The 20,313-nt window shown below is 41.0% G+C and overlaps 1 protein-coding gene across 2 annotated transcripts in view; it reads right to left on the bottom strand.

Annotated features, from left to right (window-relative positions):
- Window positions 1–20,313, bottom strand: part of FBN1 (fibrillin 1) — a 230,076-nt gene that overhangs the window by 191,224 nt on the left and 18,539 nt on the right. For both annotated transcript variants that reach the window (XM_070423353.1, XM_070423361.1), the window contains exons 3-4: window positions 8,850–8,932; window positions 6,530–6,628 (exon numbers count right to left, since the gene is read on the bottom strand). In XM_070423353.1, coding sequence (XP_070279454.1) covers window positions 6,530–6,628; window positions 8,850–8,932 — 182 coding nt within the window. The remainder of the gene's footprint in view (window positions 1–6,529; window positions 6,629–8,849; window positions 8,933–20,313) is intronic.

Genomic DNA, 20,313 nt, shown 5'->3' with positions numbered 1-20,313 from the left:
ACATTTCCTCATTTCTATTCTCTCCTCCCTCCCCTTCTTTCCCTCTGACTCCAGAGTACCTTATACTTGTCTTTTGAAATGTATATTATGTCACCAAACCTATTTTTTTTAAAATTATTTCTCCCATCCTCAGCCCATTTGTCTGAGAGCTTCTTGAAAGTGGGAAGCATCATGATCATTAATTATATCCTTGTAAGTGCTCAGAGTAGCCCTAGCCTATTTGTAGATGCTGTAAAAACTTTATTAAAACTGCCCAGCCGGTGTGGCTCAGTGGTTGAGCATCAACCTATGAAATAGGAGGTCACAGTTTGATTCCCGGGCAGGGCACATGCCAGGGTTGTGGGCTCAATCCCCAGTAGGGGACATGCAGCAGGCAGCCAATCAATGATTCTCTCTCATTGATGTTTCAATCTCCCTCTCCCTGTCCCTTCTTCTCTGAAATCAATAAAAACATATATTTTTTAAAAAAAACTTTACTAAATTAACACCTATTTACGTAAATCGTGCTACCTGATAATGATATCAAGAGCTATGCTAAAAAGCTGAGACTGGGAATTTGCCCATTGTGTCCTAAGCACTTATACAGCCCCAAGTACTTTGCTGTTAAAAATATTTTTATCTTCATTTCCCCGTGTGTAAAAGCAGAAATAACTCCTTTGTTGAAGAATCATTATAGAAGTCAAGCAACCCAGGAAACTGATTAAAACAAACTGTTATTTTAGGCTCCTATATTTCCATTAAAACGTCTCAGCCAAAATGCTTTTAACTAAAAAAACTATCTGCAAGTACACAAAGGAAATGATTCGGTGAAAAATTTGGATAGTATTCTAAGTAGGTCAGGAAAAGGTGTATAGTTGCTTTAAAATTTGAAGTTAAACTTAGCTCCATCCTATCTTAGCAAAACAGCGAGGACTGGGAAAGGCACAGGAAATGATGTCATCTGTCAAGCAGCAGAGGAACTCAACCCACAAACTGATTTCAATTAAAGTGGCTCATGCCAAAAGCTAATTTCCATTCCCACATGAGCAGCAAAGCCATTTAGCTACTTTGAGATAAAAAGGCTAACAGCAGATTAAATAGTGACTTTACATTATTTGTTCAAATTAGAAACTAGAATTAATTCTTCTTTTGAGGAAGAATGAGAAGTTTATATTTAAATATAACAAATATAATAAAAACCTCTCTCATATGCTTTTATGTATTTTCTGCCCTGTCTTTCAAGTGAACTTTTTCCAGCATGAAATGTTCTTTCTCCTTTAAAATATAAAAGAACTTGGTCAGACTTGTGAAACACTAAAGTATGGTGAGTCCATTGGTCCAAATAAACCAATGAGCCATGAGTCCTTGGCCCAGAGGAGCAAGCTCATCAACAGAGAGTAGATCTTAATCACACCTGCTTTGCGACAAATATGTTTACCAAAGAAACTGCATTCTTTTTTAAATATATTTGTATTAATTTCAGAGAGGAAGGAAGAGGGAGCGAGAGATAGAAACATCAATGATGAGAGAGAATCATCGATTGGCCTCCACCTGCACACTCCCCACCGGGGACCAAGCCCACAACCTAGGCATGTGCCTTTGACCAGAACTGAACTGGAACCCTTCAGTCCACAGGTCGACGCTCTATCCACTGAGCCAAACGGGACAGGGCAGAAACTGCATTCTATGTGCATCTCAGATCTCGAGGGGAGAGCAGGCACCCAGGACCTCACTGCACAACAGGAACAGTTTAGGGAGTATATGCACACCAATTGGTTGTATTTTTTATTGAGTTCTGCCATTGATGCATATTCTAAATTTACTCTGATGTGAACAAGAATTCCAGATGTCTGGCAATTTGGAGACCAAGTTCTGTGTCTCTACAAAAGGCAACTAAAAAATAATAGCTCTACTTAAAACCATAAAGATGCTCTAAATTTATCGGATGCTCTAAGTACCAAGTTTTGGTGTGCAGGCTGCCATCTGAGGTTCATGAGGCCCAGTGAGGATTTCCCCTTGAAGATGGAATTAACCTGTATCCATGTAGCATCCCAATGAATTTTATGTTTGTTCCAGATTTCAGTCATCCCACACTTATTGAATGCCTTCCATTTGACAGGCATCAGGAGGAGTAGAAGAAACTTTCTTTAGATCATGTCCAGCACAAATTAATTCTTAAAATAACCAATCAAAAGAGAACAATGTGAGCACACTACTGGAACAAGATATGCCGGGCTGGCACTAAGGTCTAAATACCCAGGTAACGATTTTCTTTGGGATGCATTAGGTTGGAAATGATTCCAAAGCCTGCCATTATCTTGGCAGGCACAGGGGCAGACAGAACACTGGGAGCAATTTGCAAATAAGTATGTGCATGGGCAAGCAGGTGATTTTAATTTAGGAACTAGGAAAAGCACAAGACAGACAAATCAAACAATTGGACGGACTTCTTGACTCTCTGCCTGAGACAACAGTCCATAAGGGCAACCAGAATCACTGAAGGACAAAAAAGATTTTCACAGGGAGAGATAACAGCAATAACATTTTCCTTACGTGCATAAATATCCCGTGTTGCCTAAAGACATACCACTCAGAAGAGCAACTTCACTAAAATATCTAAAAAAAAAACACAAAAAAAACAAAAAAAACAATAAACCAACAAACTCTCCCTGGCTGTGTTGCTCAGAGGTTAGACCACCAGCCCACTCACCAAAGGGTGGCAGGTTTGACTCCTGGTTAAGGACATGTGCCTGGGTTACAAATTTGATCCCCAGCCCCAGTCGGGGTGCATGCAGGAGGCAACCAATCAATGTGTCTCTCTCACTTCAATGTTTCTCTCTCTCTATTCCATCTATCTCCCCCTCCCTCCCTCCTTTCCATTCTCTCTGAAAAGCAATGGAAAATATACCCTCAAGTGAGTATTAACAAAACAAAACACACAAAAAAACCCAACAACCTAGCAGAGCTGGAAAAGGGCCAGAGAAAGGCAAGTTATATGACAACAATGATAAGGGCACTTCCACAAAGGATAGACTAAAAAGCAAAGAACTGAATTGTTTCTATGGACCAGTCTAAGTAGATTCTACCCACTCCTTTCCTCCCTGATCATATAAATCCCACACTTCCCTGTAAAAATGTTCAAAGGGTCACTTCTTCCAGATTAGCTACAGCACCTTCCTGTGCTTGGGGAGTCATTGCAGTTTCACTATGTGGTTGCACCACATTCACTCAGACCCGATAACATGCTGCTCTGGAATTGTTGCCCGGGCCTTATCCTTCTTATACCCTTAGAGGCTGGATTCCTGTTGGGAGTACAAGCACACCAAATTCTCACTGAATCTGAAGCGAATTGAAAATGATAAAATTTAACAAAGTATAAAGATGCCAATACTTCCCAAACTGACATATAGGCTTAATACAATTCCTACCAAATCTTAGAAATATTTTTTGTAGATACAGACAGGATTAATCTAAAATATATATGAAATGGCAAAGGAACTGGAATAGCTAAAATAAATTTTAAAAAGAAGAAAAAAGTGAAAAGAATTCATCTATTCAATTTTCAAGACATCATAAGGCTATGGTAATTAAGACTGTATGGTATTGGAGAAGGGACAGTGGATCAATTAAATAAAACAGTGAACCCAGAAATAGACCTACATAAATATGGCCAACTAATTTTTGACAAAAGTGTAAAAGTAATTCGATAGACAAATTCATGGATCAGTCAACCGTGACAGATCTTTGTGAAAATTAGGATTACTCAGAATCCATCTAGCCTCAGATACTCAGAGTAGAGAAGGGTCCTAAGAGAGCTGGAATTAAAGTCTAAAAAATCTATTGTTATAACCTTGTTTAGCCAACCTTCTCTTTTTACCCTGATGTCTCAATGACTGGTGGGAAGACTCCCAATAGATTAAGGGAAGCCATGTCCTTAGTATCTAAAGGAATTGTGGACTGGCACTTTGGACCTTCTGGAAATGCAGTTTCTCATTCAGACCACTAAGGAGTCATTTCCAATTTTCAGATTCACAGGACACTCAAGTCAAAAACAACCTAGAAGAACTGCCTTCCTTTCATTCTTTAAATTTTCCAGTGAGAAAACAAAGGCCTCAGAGGTCCTACAACTCGCTTACACCTCTTTGACACCTGTCACAAACCAAGCATAAAACTTCTAATAGGAAAAATTGGTGAGATTATTTAAATTTGCCCCATTTTCATAGAACCGCACGTAGTGAGTGCAAACATTTCACTGAGCTGGGTTATCCTCTACTAGCAAGAGAGTTAGCAAAGTGATCCATCCACATTTATTGTCTACCACACCATGGCCAGGAAGTTCTATGGGAAGGTATAGCTCTTCCCTAGAACATCACTTCAAAAGATCAGAAAGGGGTTCTGATCATCCCCAGTTACCTTAATGAAAAACATTCTGCCATCTTTAATTTTGCAAGCTATTTAGAAAATATTAGTTCATGTAAAGTCCAAACCAACAATATTAAAGGCTCCAAATGCCTCAAAGATTCTTATGATCCAAATTCTCCTCCTCACACTATTCTGATCCACAAACTACTTTGTCCAGTGTCCAAGCACCACAGATGAACCCAAACCTCTTTAGAGAACATCACCCAGAAGTCTTAAACTTCAATCTCTAGCCTAAATCTGGGCACAAGACTTTACCATCCCTCCCACTTCATTGCTAGCATGAGGTCTACTAGGACCACAGTTTTCCCTTCTGGTCTTATTAACAGCTGTCTCCACATCTCATGACAGAGATGTCATTACTTGACAGAAATCATTAGCAGCTCACACTATCACTGAAGACCTTTCCAGCTGGCTACTCAGTTTTGTCATCTGACTTTATTTTCTTCCCCCAGAGTAGTACGGTGTTGTTGGTTGGTTCAAGGACCTATTTGAGAGATGGTTCTATTCCAAGCTTGATATGTAGATTGTTTCCCCAACCCTGAGGCTCTCACTCCTCAGCAGCAGCCTGAGGGCCATCCTGATGAGGCTAGAGACATCCAACATGGTCCTGTGCTGCCAGCTGACCTCTCTGCCTCTTTCTATTTCTCCCACTCAGGTGCCTTTGATATGGCAAATGAATCTTCTGTTGCTTGGAAGACATACATTCAAAACCAGGCTGAGATAAAATAAGAATAATCTATACTCAGTGCAATAAGCAAATGAGTCCCAGCTCAAGGTGGGGATTCTATCCCAATCTGTCTGTGTGTAGTTCTAGGTTTCCATCAGAAACAAATTCTGAGACAATTATTTCAATGTGAGTAGTTTTATTTTAGAAGTAATTTTAGGAAACACTGATAAGAGAGTGGGAAAGTGAGACAAGGAAGAGAAGGAAGCTAATAAAGTACATTATCAAGCCTATTCCTCCTGTGTTCAAGTGGGGAACTTCAGGAGACACTGCAGAATACACCTCATAGTGATGCAAACTGAGAGGCAAGGAAGCGAGGGCACTAACACTCTCCTGTCATTGGTTAAAAGTTGCTTCTGGGGCCATTAACTGTCCCCATTCCCACCCCCAGCCTTTCCATCTTGCCCTGCACGCAGACCTGGCATGCTCCCGAGCCAGGAAAATTTTACAGATGTCTCAGGCACAGTCAACCCATGAAAGCCAAGGTACGTGAGTGGGCACCGAGAGGGTCGACTACCCAGCACTAGTTGCCTTATCCTGTTAACTGGCTTATATGGGTCACACTTAAATGTCAGAACTCTGAGTGGATGATGAACCTTGACTCTGCTGAAGTCTCTAATTGCAGTAAACCAAAGAGAATGAACTTATTTCCACAATACATTCCCTTAAAACCTTGTCAAAAACAGAACACACTGTAAGGGGAGTGTCAAGGTGTTGAGGAACATGAACTTCAACTTGTTAACAACCAATAATGACTCACCTGCTTCCCAACTCCCCGCCCCCCATTTCCCCTAATTCACTGCTGAGGACCCCACACTTAAAGAACAAGCAAGCAAAGTTCTGAGGAATGAACTGCAAATATTTGTTTGGCTCACAGAATGAACAAAGTGATAAAATTCTGAAAGGGAAAATATGTTTGTGCTTTAAGATAAATCATCCCCAGAAACTGCCATAATGGCTTCTTGCATTTTCTTCTTGCAAAGGCAGGGGTCTTGAGTTTTTTAAAAAAGTGTTTAATGAGATTCATATTTCAGTACCACAAGGAAGAATGCCTAGGTTGAGCCAAAATGTTCATTAAACAACCATTTCATTGAGCATCTTTTATGGTGTTTACATTGGAGATACAAAGATAAATAAGGCAATGGCTACACAGAAGAAGGTCATAATCTTTATATGACTCATAGTAACTATGCCCCATATAGCAATTTCCCTATAAAGAGTAAAGAAGGGAAATGAGAGGCCAGATTAAGCAAAGTCATTCCAAGTACTTTGGGCAAAACAGAGAAGGCAGATGTTCTAGTGAAAAATGTATTGCAGGCAAGAGAAAAGCCAAATGCAAATTTAGGAGAAAATAGGGCATAACCACATAAAATAATATTATATATAATAACATGTTATACTCACTGGATCTGGAGCCACAGGAAGGAGCTATCTGACCAGATGGGCAAGTGCACATATTCGGCCTAGAACAAAATCCATCCCCACAGGAATGCCGGCAGATGGCTGTGAATAAAACCAGAGGGCGGTTAGCACACAGTTTCAGTGCACAGTGCCTGACGAGGACCCAGGCCTCAAATGAGAAACCTGGGATCTCCGGCTCCTCCTTAACTCTATCATCGTGACTTATGGGACCTTAGGCCTCGGGTTTATTCATTTGCAAAACAAATCATTTGGACCAAATAAATTCTGGCTATAAAAATTGGTAACTCCCTTATCCATGTCAGTGGTTCACAGCCTCTCTTGGCGTATTCCACAGCACTCAGTCTATCCAGGGGCCCCAGACATCCTATGAAGGGAAAACAAAAACACAAATCCTGCAGCTAAACATATTTAAATACCTACAAGCATTCTGTTTTTATATCAACATTAAGATTTAATGATACAAAAATTACCACAGTATTCTTGGAAGTCTAGTTTATCCTAGATGCTTAATCTTTAAAAATTTTATAAAAATACTGAGGCCCACTGAGCCTCCTTCTCTAGATCAGATCCTGCTCATTGAGAACATACGATCTATGGAGCAGCTCTGATCCTGCCTTCAATCCAATTGTGAGTCATGTCCACAGTCTGAGAGCAGACGTCTGAAATCCACTGCAACAGTCCTGCCTCCACAGCCAGGAAGCTGTTTAAACTAATATCTTACTGGTACCAAATGCTTTGCCAGTGGCCAAAACAGTAAGTCTAAATGGCAAATGATTTCTATTTATCACCAAACTAAGACTTGGTGACTATTTTTAATAGTCATAGGCATGATCCTTTCCTCAAACTCCTACACAGCCTTGCAAGAGGCAAATGAGATGGCAAGGCTAAATACAATACTCTTGACAGAAAATGCATTGAAACATCAAAACATCCACGGATGGAGACTAAAAACTATTAAGAAAAAAACTGTCAAAGGATCCTATAAACATTTATTTAAATATCTGGATAGCATTTCTCAGAGATTCTACAGAACACCAGGTAAAGGGTTCTGTTGTTAAGTTCATTTAGAAAACTCCAAATATCATTTATATCCCTGTTTTACTGACTCAACTTTGGTTTTGAAATACATGGCAATGTGTTAAATGAATAAGTTGCTTTTGGTCAGAATCAAAAATTGGGAAAAGGACCCTGGCCTGGTAATTCAGTTGAGTAGAGCATCATCTCAATATGCTAAGGTTGCGGGTTCAATTCCCCGGCAGGACACATACAAGAATCAAGCAATGAATGCATAAATAAGCAGAACAATGAATCTCTCTCTCCCTCCTTCCCTCTCTTCCTTCCCCTTCTTCCCTCTCTTTTTCTCTCTCTCCTTTCTTCTCGCCCTCCCTCTCTCTCTGCCTAAAATCACTTTGGGAAAAAAGAGAATTGGGGAAAAGGATTAATTTTTTCAGCTCACCAAGTGAATATTTATTGAAAGAGTCTATTCTTATCCACATACCACTGTTAGCCAAGTGAGAAGGTAGATTGAGTGATTCCTTAGTGTCCTTTCAGCTGTAAATTCTCCCATTATACTAATGGAATTTTCTGAAAACTGAAAATTATTTCATAGGTATGATGACTGTAAAAGTTCATGGAGAACAGATGCCATAACTAATTTTTCATATCTCCATTAAATAACATCTGGCCTGGTATGTGGTGTACCACTCAACATTTGTGGGCTATTCTGAGAACCTGGAGGTTTGCCACAGCAGCACAGATTCCAGAGGAATCTCTGGTCCCACTTGAGTTCTTCTCTAATATTTTCCCTGGTCTTCATCTGATGCTCTATCTGCCTCCTTTCCCCTTTGTCTAACAGGAAGGTCTTCCTGTGGCCTTGACCACACAAACTCAGCGTACAACGTTTGGGTAGGCTTGTGGGTGGCCAACGAAGAAGTTAAAAATAAGGAAAACAGCAATGGTAACCTTCTTTCACAATCCCTTCGAAGTGATCATGCAATCTATGCAGCCAGGCACAGCATATGTGATGACATGCAACACTGACCAGAGTGTCCCAGTACCCTAAGGTCTATTCCTGTATCTCAGAAATACTCTAAAAGAAGTCACTGAGTTAAAGGATAATAATGGTCTGACCCCATTAGTGTATTTCCCATCTGGATTCAGAGAAAGTAGGGAAATCTTAGAGCTGGAAGGTACTGCAACATATTACTGGTATGCAGTTACAAAGGACCAAACATTAAAAATCACCATTCAACCAAACCACAAAGGAAGAACATGAAGAATGACAGATTATCTATTTACTTACGAACGATACACTGATTTCCACCAGGTAAGGTTTTCCATCCTGGGCAACAGTAAGCGTTATAACGTGATCCACAGACATTGGGTCTGAAACAAAAACAAAAGCAAAATTCAATGATAAGAAACCCATAATTTTTAAAAAAAGAACTATAACCAAAAAAAAAGCAAAAAATTCCTGAGTTATAAGAACAGGATGGCCCTGGCCAGGTGTCTTAGTTGGTTGGAGCAACATCCCATCCACCAAAAGGTTGCAGGTTCAATTCCCTGTCACACATACCCAAGTTTCAGGTTCAATCCCTAGTTGGGGTGTATACCTGAGGCAACCAATTAATGTTTCTCTTTCTCCCTCTCTATCTAAAACAGCAATTTAAAAACATATCCTCGGGTAAGGATTACAAAACTTCTTTAAAGAACAGGATGAATCTTTGCAGACAGAGAAAAGTAAACTCATGGGACTCAATGCTGGCTTTTTAGTTTGAGACACTTTAACATAATGATATCAATATGGAAATCCCTTAATATCACCTGCGCATATAGTACATCAAAGAAATAAAACACAGAAATGCAAAATACAGTGCCTTCTATCCCAAAACACAAATATAAATGTTTGTAGAGCTATAGAGGAGTCTAATTTAAACAATAAACTTCCGCCCAACTGGCATGGCTCAGCGGTTGAGCATGGACCTATGAACCAGGAGGTCACGGTTCAATTCCAGGTCAGGGCCTGGGTTGTGAACTCAATCCCCAGTGTGGGGTGTGCAGGAGGCAGCCAATCAATGATTCTCCCTCATCATTGCTATTTCTATCTCTCTCCCTCCGCTTGCTCTCTGAAATCAATAACAATATGTTTTTTTAAAAAAACAGTATGAAATTTCTAAATAAACATTAAAAAAAACAATAAACTTCCTACCAATCTAGTTAAGAAAGGGCATCATAAAATATATTGCATGCAAGACTTTAAATTTCTATTCATTGAAGCTGTTTACATTTTTTTCTATGGCCCAGTTCACCTCTAAAAAGGAAGAGTGACCGCATTCTTCTCTTCACCAGAATTACAAGAATGCGAATCCTGACATTACTCAGAATAAATAAAAGCTGAAACACATAAATATTTCTTTAGCCAAAGTTTGGAAACACAGTTGATAGCCACAGTTACAGGAAAATAAAGTCAACGTCACTCTGGGCTTCTTGTTTACAGACAACTCATCACACATCTTAGAGCAAAGCCTCCATTCAAAATCCAGATGATCCACATTTAAAATTTTAAGGAGCAACTGGGTAAGGATCCAGCTAGTTCCACAATGGCTGCAGATACTTGGCCTAAACATTCATGCTAGTTCCTCGAGTTCAGGGACTAATGAGGAAGGTCAAATGTTTTGCAATCAATTTCACAAACCAAGAGCTATTCCAAAGCTTTCTGGAATACTGTAGCCCCATAAGCACAAGCCTTTAAAAACAAATGCACAGCTAAAGTGTATTTCCGGTTGGTGCGAACTCACACATTCTCCCTATGTATGCAGAGCATCTTCCTCTGAAGTCACTACTTGAACCACATGCAGGATTGAGAACGCAGGTAAGGTCTTTGCCCTGTCCTGTACACCTTTGACAGCCTAAGAGAACCTGGAACACTACAGGATAAAAATGCATACTTCAGGATTGCTGATGCTAAGGTCAGAAAGAGAATTAGAAAGAAAGATGGAGGGACCAGGCTAAGGGCCCTAAATCCATACCCAAGAGCCAGGGCTTCTCCAAGCGAAACAGAAAATGATTGAATAGAGACTTCATATGTACATTATATGACTTTAGGGCCTTTCTGATCCTTAGTTTATTTCTCTATACATTAGGATAATGAAATATGTGTGTCAGTTGAAATAATGGATATGAAAGCTCCGTGTATGAAAAAGACAATGAAAATGCAATGTATTTCAGGATGGAATCATCTTCTAACCTAAATTACCTACTCAGCCAAAGGAACCATAGAAGAGAAAGAAAGAAAGGAAGGAAGGAAGGAAGGAAGGAAGGAAGGAAGGAAGGAAGGAAGGAAGGAAGGAAGGAAGGAAGGAAGGGGAAAGAAAGAAAGAGAGAGAGAGAGAAAGAAAGAAAGAAAGAAAGAAAGAAAGAAAGAAAGAAAGAAAGAAAGAAAGAAAGATAGATCTTGTAAAAATTCTTAGCCAACAGCCATCAATCCTTTGCCCCTCCTGTGAAACAGTGCCAAAAACTTTAGTTCAGTTGCCCCAGAATTTCCTAAGGCAACTCAAAATCTTGGAAAGGATGATCAAAGGAGAAGATAGGGAAGGGGGCTAGGTGGGGAGGGAGGGAGGTGGGGGGGGCACTCAACCCTCTAAACTTCATAAATGTCCTCTCCATCTAAAATGACAATCCAGGCTAAAGCCAACCACCTCAAACTTTCCCCCACCAATAGCCCATTTACAACAACCCCACTGGATCCAGTCCAACCCCAAACCAAATCCTGGAATGTCTTCAGAGGGCCCCTGAGCCTTTGCAGGGTGTCCTGTGTTTGGAGAAACGATGTTTTTCAAACAAAAATCAAGACATATTGTCTGACAAGAATGAGTATATTTATGGAGTAACAACACACATAATGGTGAAAAGTTAAGAAAAAAAGAATCAGTAATTTCAGTCCTACAAAGCAAGATATTCAAAAAATTTTCCAAGGTATTTGAAAAATCACAGAAATAGAGTAATTCTTTATTGGTATTTTTAGTGTTTAGAATCAACCTACAGAGGAAACATGTTAGATGTTATATCTACGTGAGCTATGTCCCCATCTTTCATGGCAAGGAGCCAGTGGGTACTGTTTAAATCTAAGCAGATAGGTACAAGCAAAATAGTTGGTGCTATTCAGATAAATATGAGAAAAATTAAAAACAGAAATGGTTAAAACTTGTTGCCTAAGAGCTGAGGATCTGGGGAAGTGGAAGGAGAATTCTTTTGCTTTCTCAATTTTAAAATTTTTTATCTTTATTGTTGAAAGTATTACAGATGTCCCATTTGTTTGTGTTTATTTATTTGTTTGTTTTTCCCATTGACCCCCCTCTGCCCCTCCCAGGCCTTCGCCACTCTATTGTCTGTGTCCCTGGGCTTGCTTTCTCACTTTAATCCCATCCAAAACTGTTTATTTTTAAAATATACACTGTTATACTTTGATCATCTTTTTAAAAAAGATTTTTAAAATTGATTTTTAGAGAGAGAACAAGGGAGAGGGAAAGAGAGAAAAACATGAATGTGGGAGTGTAACATCAATTGGCTGCCTCCTGCATGCATCCCACCAGGGATCAAGCCTGCAACCCAGGTATGTGCCTGACCGGGAATCAAACCAGCAACCGTTTTGTGCATGGGATGATGCCACACTGGCCAGGGTCATAAATTTTTATTTAAAGCAACAAGTTACTTTAAAAGCATAAACATCTAATCTCAAACAAGTCACTTTCTGCTTTATTAGTTACCACAGTCCCTTTTTTAGTTATCACATTTGCCTTTCACTGCATTTCTTAAGATGCTAGATAATGTTGAATTGTGACTTATTTAGTTTGCATGTTCTGACTTTTTATTGTGTTTCATAACTTTACCCTTTATAAGTAAGATGTCATTTCATTTCCGTTGTTTCAACCAACATCTTCACCTGATGATTGTTTTAATCTCATTCATCCTTTAACAACACTAAATACTACTATGTTATATGACTAAATGCAAAGAATTACAAAGATGTTAAGATTTCGCCTCTGCTGACTTTGGTCTTGAGAATGGCAAACTAACAACTCATTCAAGCAAGCTGGGTGGCACCTGCTCTACGTATGCACATAAAAGAACAGCTCCAATTCTAGAAATAAATGAGTGTCTTATTTAAGTTGGAAAGCACTAACACATGTAAAGTCTAAAGTAGACATGTTGAATTATTTCCATTATGAAAGACTTTAAGGTTTCAGCACAAGTATTAACAAAGAAGATACGTCTTTAATGAAGCTACGTTTGTGTGTAAATGGAAGTGTAGTGTTCATATACCTCTTTCTCTTCCTTTTCACTTCATCAACCAGACCCACTAGCCCACCACCAAAAAAAAAAAGTCAGAGTTAAAGCCCCATGAAAGTGGCAGTAGCATTCAGCAAATTAAAGGTAAAAGTTAAAGGGTAAAGAACTTCATGCTAAATGCTAAAGATACATTACTTTATCCCATCCTCATAGCAGCCCTTTGAGGGGAGTTCTATTCCTGTTGTTTTTAACACTGAGGAAACCATGGAGTTGGAAGGTTACACAAACTGCCAAGGTCCCATAGCTTGGAAGTAGAGAACGGGGATTTGAACTCGGGAAACCTTACTCAGAAATACACTCTTAAGCCCAATGTTAAGGCAGAGATGTATTTAGGAAACAAGATGACATTTCATGGTGGCATGAGTAACAAAAATCACAAAATGTCCATTAATAGACCAAAGATAAAGCATAAATTACGTATAGTTGTATTCTACTAGTTCATGGGAGGAAAGAGGAAATACATTTACATTCCACGTCACTGCTATATATTACTTTTTTTTTTAATTGCTAAGTCTTTATCTGTAACTTCTCTCACAAATTGCTGTGAATATTGCGCTCTGCAACAACCCACTTCCAATCAGTCTGGGGGATGGGTGAGCCTCGGCAGGCTGGATATTTGGATCCAGTTCAGACACAGCACTCAGAGATTGTGTGGGCTAGCGAGAGCCCCTCTCAATGGAGCAAACAGCTGGGCTCTACCAAGTCTGACCACATTATTGCAAGAATTGGCCTCTGTGCAAAATGTCTGCAGTGTGTCCAGATTCCTTAGCCAAAACCCACTTCTGCGAGTCTGGCCTCTCTTATAGCAAGATAGCCTTTCTGCCTCCTGTCCCGAGTGCAAACTGCTTTTCAGACAAGACTGGGGTAATAGAAACAAGTTCAGGCGCTCTTATTGCATCCTTGTGCATTTCTTAGGCTGCGACGTGATTAAGTCCTTAGGCAAGGAGAATACTAAATATTAGATAAAGGTGAATGAGGTGGACACTGCCCCATGAGTTGCCTGCTTTCTTGAACTTTGGGGTAAAAATTATGATTTATTCCCCTTGAGTATAATCGTGGAGGGATATCAAAAGGCATATGCCCTACATAATGAAGAAGGCCCAGCTGCCCATGTAACATGCCTCAAGGCAAGATCTTAATATTCCCCTGTTCCAGAGTTTTACAAAAATTTAATTTTTAAGGTAAAAAATATGATAGATGAAAAAGTTATAATACACAAATGAACTACATGTACTGTGAACCACACATCTTGACTGTATTAGTTCTTTGACAAAAATTTTTATCAAGATAAAAAAGAAAAGAAAAATCATCTATACTATCTGATAAAGGGACCCCACTACTACTCCAATAAACTTTGCAAATGCTCTCTCTTCTTTTAGTGCCGTATTCTGGCCCCCCTCACTGAAGACAGAGGTCAGATCTCCCAGAAGTGATCTGAATACCACATGTGACTGTTCCAACCCATCTGCCAGTCACAACAACCTGAGTAATGAAACTTCAAACGCTGGTCATGAAAACAGCTCCCATGGCCTCCTCAAGCCTCAGCCGGGCTCTCCAGACCCGAGGATTCATTTCTGGGTTGTCTGGGTCAACAATGGCTGGGATGGGACAACCCCGGTTTCCTTCTTTGAAGAAGCCAGCCAGCCAACCTCTCTAAGCCACTGTATGCCGTTAAAAAGAACAGAAAGGTGAACAATTTCGTATTCTGGTTTGCAAAACCTGAACTACTAGCTTCAGATCTCTACCAGGCAGGTCTACCTACCTGCGGCTTTCTTCTTCACCTGTACCCTCACTTTCCCCTTCCTGCTCTGCTCCTCTTCGCTGTTGCAGCCCTCATTAATGCACATGCCCCCACACCCATGACATGCACATGCTAAATCCAAACTCTTCTCCCATCTTTCCCGTTTAATGTGTCAGTCTACCTCTCCCCATACTGTTAATCCCTACTCCTGGATTAATCCCACCCACCTTGCAATCTATTAACACAATTCCAAACATACCTCTCAAAGACCAACATATGCTATACTGTAATTATATATTTTAAATAATTATATGTCTAGAGTCTCATCCCTGCCCCCACCCACTCTGATTTCAGACTAATAGTTCTTCAAGCAGTGAAACAATGTCTGTTATGCCTAGAATATCCTAGAGTCTCTTTAAAAGCACACAGAACTAAATAAACGCCTTAGTAAGTACAAAATACAATTAACAAAGATGAACATCATCCCTTTGGTGTCATAAATAGGCCAGCTGTAAATGTCACCAACATGGAAGTCTGTCTAATAGTGAGAACTATTTCTTATCAGTTAATCTATTTAAAGGGAGCATATTTCATGCCTATTTGAAAGGTATAGGCAGTTAAATAGTGATGTATAATGGTTTCATGCCTTGGTTACTTGCTGACATGCTGATCATTAATTTACTAGAAGCCCGCTGCACAAATTCATGCACCAGTGGGGTCCCTCGGCCTGGCCTGCGGGATCGTGCCAAAACTGGCTCTCCGACATCCCCCAAGGGGTCCTGGATTGCAAGAGGGCGCAAGCCAGTCCGAGGGACCCCACCAGTGCACAATTTGGGTGGGGGAGGAACAAGGGAAGGCTCCAGGGCATGTCCGGCTCCGTCTCACTCAGCCCTGATCGGCTGGACCCCAGCAGCAAGCTAACCTACCAGTCAGAGAGTCTGACCCCTGGTGGTCAGTGCACATCATAGCAAGTGGTTGAGCGGCCTTAGCATATCATTAGCATATTATGCTTTGATTGGTTGAACGGCCAACCGGTCGGCCGGACACTTAGCATATTAGGCTTTTACTATATAGGATTCTCTTTTTTAATATCTTCATTGATTTTTAGAGAGAGAGGAAAGGAGAGGGTGAGAGCGAAAGAAACATCGATGTGAGAGTGGAACATCAATCAGCTGCCTCCTGCACGCCCCCACCGGGAATCAAGCCCGCAATCTGGGCATGTGTTCTGACTGGGAATAGAACAAGCAACCTTCTGGTGCATGGGATGATGCCCAATCAACTGAGCCACACCGGCCAGGGCTCATTAATTTATTCTGACCAGTGAAGTTATCAGTGTTTACAACCCAGGGATCAATATGTTTCCTTTGAGAAAAAACAAAATCAATGTAGACAAAATCATATCTGAATTTCTGATTCTACTTATTTCTTTAGCAAAAGGGCACATGCCCTGGTGGTGGGCTCAATCACCCTTGGGGGGCGGCATGCAGGAGGCAGCTGATCAAAATCCCAAAAGCAATGAAACAAAAGTTCTCAGTTCACAAATTGATGCATATTTTCTTTTGGCAGATTGGTGCAACTGACCAAGGCCACAGATGAAGCCACCATGTACGGCCAATTCCTAAAGACAACATCCCACAGTTCACTGGGTGGCCTGGAAAGGCCTGCCTGCAGGTGCTGTTTGGACAAAGGCTTTTCCCACCACTGAGTAGGGAACTCACAGCACAGAGAGGGTAGGGTGTTGCATCAACAGTTTTTTGCTGTCTGCCCTAAACTGTGCTTGGGGGGGGGGGGGGGGTTGTGTTGATCAAAAGCAATAGCCCAAGGACTTAAGAACCAAAGAATTTAGGTCGCTGTATCAAGGACGGACACACACACACACACCCTAAGAAGCTGAAAGAATGGAAAGCAGCAAAGGCAGTTCCCCAAATCTGGGAGGTCATTTTAGACTGGCGGCCAACTTTTGGAATCTTTTATGGGTGACTGAAACATGTGTGTATATGTAATTTACTTTGGAAAAAAAGATGGGAAGAATTTAAAGCCCCGAAGCAGTGTGACGGGAAAGAACCGTGAAGACCAGAAGCCCGAGGCCGTGTGCAGCATGTCCGGATCCTGCTGAAGTCTGGGCACTTCCTACTTCTGGTGCTCTGCAAGGAGCAACACTGAGAGCACCAAGGCTGCACACACTGCTAAACACCCAGAGGCCGCCGACTTCTAAAGGCGATGCTCTGGCTAACTTGCCACCATAGTCTGCACTGGACCCGCTTCTCTCTAAAGGGAGGGGCCTGTGTCTGGCCTGCCGGCATCACACTCATGGTTGGTTGCATAAAAGATGCTCTTATCTATTGATAGAGTTTGGACTTTACTCTTTGATTCTATAAGGATGAGGAAGGGTTTACTCAATACAGGAAAACTGGCACATCTCAGATTTGTGTCTCTCCAGCATCCTAGAGGATCTGGTCAATGACACCATGGAAACACACAGCTTCTGTAGAATGGCTTCCCAGAGCCCTGCAACTCTTTGGCCTTCCCCACAAGTTCAAGGACTGGCAGCACAGTTTCCTTTACTAGCGTATTTGCTCCATTTACTCAAACGGAAGCCATACTGTACTTTCCCAAAGACTGGCAAAAGTATAGAAATTATTAAAACACAAACACATAAACTCAGCAAGTGGTGCAAAACCTGCACAGTGAGAGGCAGCCCAGGACTAGGTCTGTGGAATTCACTGCCCCATTAGCCCTAATTTCCTCTTCCCTCCTCTTCATCACTCACAGAAGAAGTGGGGGCCAGAAATCATGGTTCCCACCCCTTCCCAGAAATTCTCAAACCAAGAGCTCTGTCCAGGGCGATAATACCGTCTGAATGTATTGGCAGCCCCAGGAAAAGACAAGAATACCAGTCAGTGGGGTCAGGCTGAGGGGAATGAATGGGGTTCTTCAGGAACTGGGAGTGCAGAGTGATGCGATATTCCGGTCTGAGTACTGGCAGCTCCCAATTGACCAACAGGAAGGACTCCAAATGTCATTTCTATATTGGTATTTAGAACTCGGGATGGCTCTTCCAATAGAAACAATGTTAATAGGTGGTGGTTTGGTCCCCAAGCTAGTCAAATAGCTGTCTCTGGACTACATTATCAGCTAAATAGGTTATTATAGGCTGGTCTGGGAACCTGACCACAACTTAAAATGTTGTTTCTATGGGAAAACACATTCCACGGCAGGCAAGCCGAGGGAAACTTGGCCACTCAGGCCCGTGGTCCCTGCAGCTACAGTAAGCTGCCCAGGGAACTATGAGAACTCAACACCTTCAACTCAAACCACTCCACACAGTCCTAAGAGGGCGGCCAGAATAAGCCTTCTTGGCCCCAGGCCCAGTGCCACCCTCACTCCTAGCCCAAGACCATTGGGGCCAATGCGGGATATCCATAAGTCCATAAAGTAGGAACTTAAACACTGGCAAGGAATTGGATATTCTCATCCTCAATGTACCTGGTTTCTGGTAGAGACCAGAAGATCCCACCCCACCCGCAACTCCAATATGAAATCAGTCCCCAGGATGGGTTCACAGAACCAGAGTTCAGTGAGCCATTTCCAGAAAGAGTAGCTTCCAGATGAAACAAGGAGGCAGGTCAGATTTGAACTCCATTTGGCAGCTTTACCTTGTACTCAAGTTATCCAAGCATTTCAGATCCACTGGAACCAAAAAAATTGTCCTCTCTTTTGCAATGTGAGTTCCTTAAAGATAGAAAGTTCAGATTGATCTTTGCCACCCAGCACCTCGCACAATTCCTGAATCCTAAATGGTAAATGAAGGCTCAGGTGTCAAAGTACATCCAACTAAGACAACACAAGGGGACCGAATTCAGTCAGAGTTAATTTATTGCCAAGGTCCATCTGTTTAGAATAAAACCAATAATAAAGGAATAAAAGAGATCATGAGTCCTAAGAAATCAATATCATCTCATTCACACTTCTAAATTTGAAGAAATTAAAATGAAAAATCAAAAACATAAAAGATACCCATATGTAGAGTTCGTGGGGTATGAGAGTAAAGTTTTTCCATGTGTCAGGTGCATTATTTAGAAACATTTTATAGCTACGAAAGCTTTGGGGGTCTTGTATCTCTACCTCTATTTCATGGGCGTCAACAGGCAGTGGGTCTTTTAAAACATTTCTTTCCCAAGCCCTTTCATGAGAACAGAGACAACACTGTTCCTAAGGAACAACAACAAAAAGTCATTGATAGCGTTTAAGTTTTTAAAAAGTCAGAGGAAGTTAGCTGAAAGAAAGTTGTTGAGAGTATGTCATAGAATTAACAATTCACAATATTAGGGGTCAAGAACTTAACAAGTCTTTTTTTTTCTAACTTTGCAATGGAAGCAAAGGTGTAAGCATTTATTTCTAAACATTTATGAAAACTTCTAATGAAACAGTCTAATTTAAATTTGAGGGAATATGACTAAATTAGGAATGTATCTAGTCCATGGAAAGTCACATTGTAGAACAAATATCATTAGCAAATTTTAGAGAGCTTTATAATTTACAAAATAATCATGTGACTCTTCCCCCAGATTCTATTAAGAAAATGTATTATTGTGCTCCTTTTTAGATGAGGAAACTGAAATTCAGAGACGTGAAGTAATTGTTCAGAGGTTACACAATAGAAGCATGTCATAGTTCACTAATTAAAAACCAAAAGAATTTACTCCTAAAATATCCCAAGGTTAGTACTAAAGATTTCTAGATTCAAGATTAGAAAGCTGTTTCCATAAATATCCCAGAAAGAATGTGTTCCCTCATAAAAACTAATGTGTGCATCATTTTTTGTGCTCTGGTTTTCTTTTCTTGGGTGTGCAAACCAAAAATTTGAAGATCGATCTTACAAAGTAGATTGGAAAGGGAAAGCGATGATAAATACATTTGGGGAGCACTCACTCCTACAGATTGGCACTTCCCTTTCTGAAATAGCTTCTCCATGGTGAGTATCCTGTCCTGTTCCCTCTGGTGAAATAGCAGCCAGCTCTTAACATGTTCAGTGTTGAGGGGAGCGGGTGGGTGGGGAGCAATGCGGAGATTCAAAATGTGGACAATTCTAAACCTACTCACAGCCCCGCTGGAATGTGTTTTGCACATACACTTGAACATGGGTGTGTCTCATCTTTAGAAAAGCAGCTTCAAGCAAAAGCATCAGATCACCCAGGTAACTATCCGACCGGGTGCACAAAAGCCAGGCGAGCAGGACGATGTTCTAAAACACCCTCCAGCATCACAGCTCTCTGACTTAATGCAGAGGCTGCTGGCACTCGGTCCAATGTACGGAGAGACTGGCGATTCATCCCAACCATCAGCACAGCTCTCCCCTGAAATCCAACCCAAAAGGTTTCTCTCTGGGCCTTCATGATGCCGGTGCTGTCCTCTCAACACCTCTGGAGTGCCGGGGAGGGTGTGGCAGCATTCATGTTTCAAGCTATAATTGTGCAGAGGCGGTGATAATGTCAGCACAAAACTTCAACATAGTGACAACTTCAGAGGAGACGATGCTGCCAGAACAGGGAAACGTGTCCACCTTTCTACCTCCTAACATACCTAAAAGGTTTCCAATCTCTGTAGCAGCTCCTAAGACAAAGCCTTGGTCTAAAAACCTGCAAGTACCTGGAAGTTGGACATTAGGTAGAAATAC

This window comes from Myotis yumanensis, unplaced genomic scaffold, assembly GCF_028538775.1.
Source record: "Myotis yumanensis isolate MYYU_CA2020_CCGP unplaced genomic scaffold, mMyoYum1.0.hap1 SCAF_1, whole genome shotgun sequence".
Taxonomy (NCBI): Eukaryota; Metazoa; Chordata; class Mammalia; order Chiroptera; family Vespertilionidae; genus Myotis; species Myotis yumanensis.
This window is presented reverse-complemented; position numbering and strand designations above follow the sequence as displayed.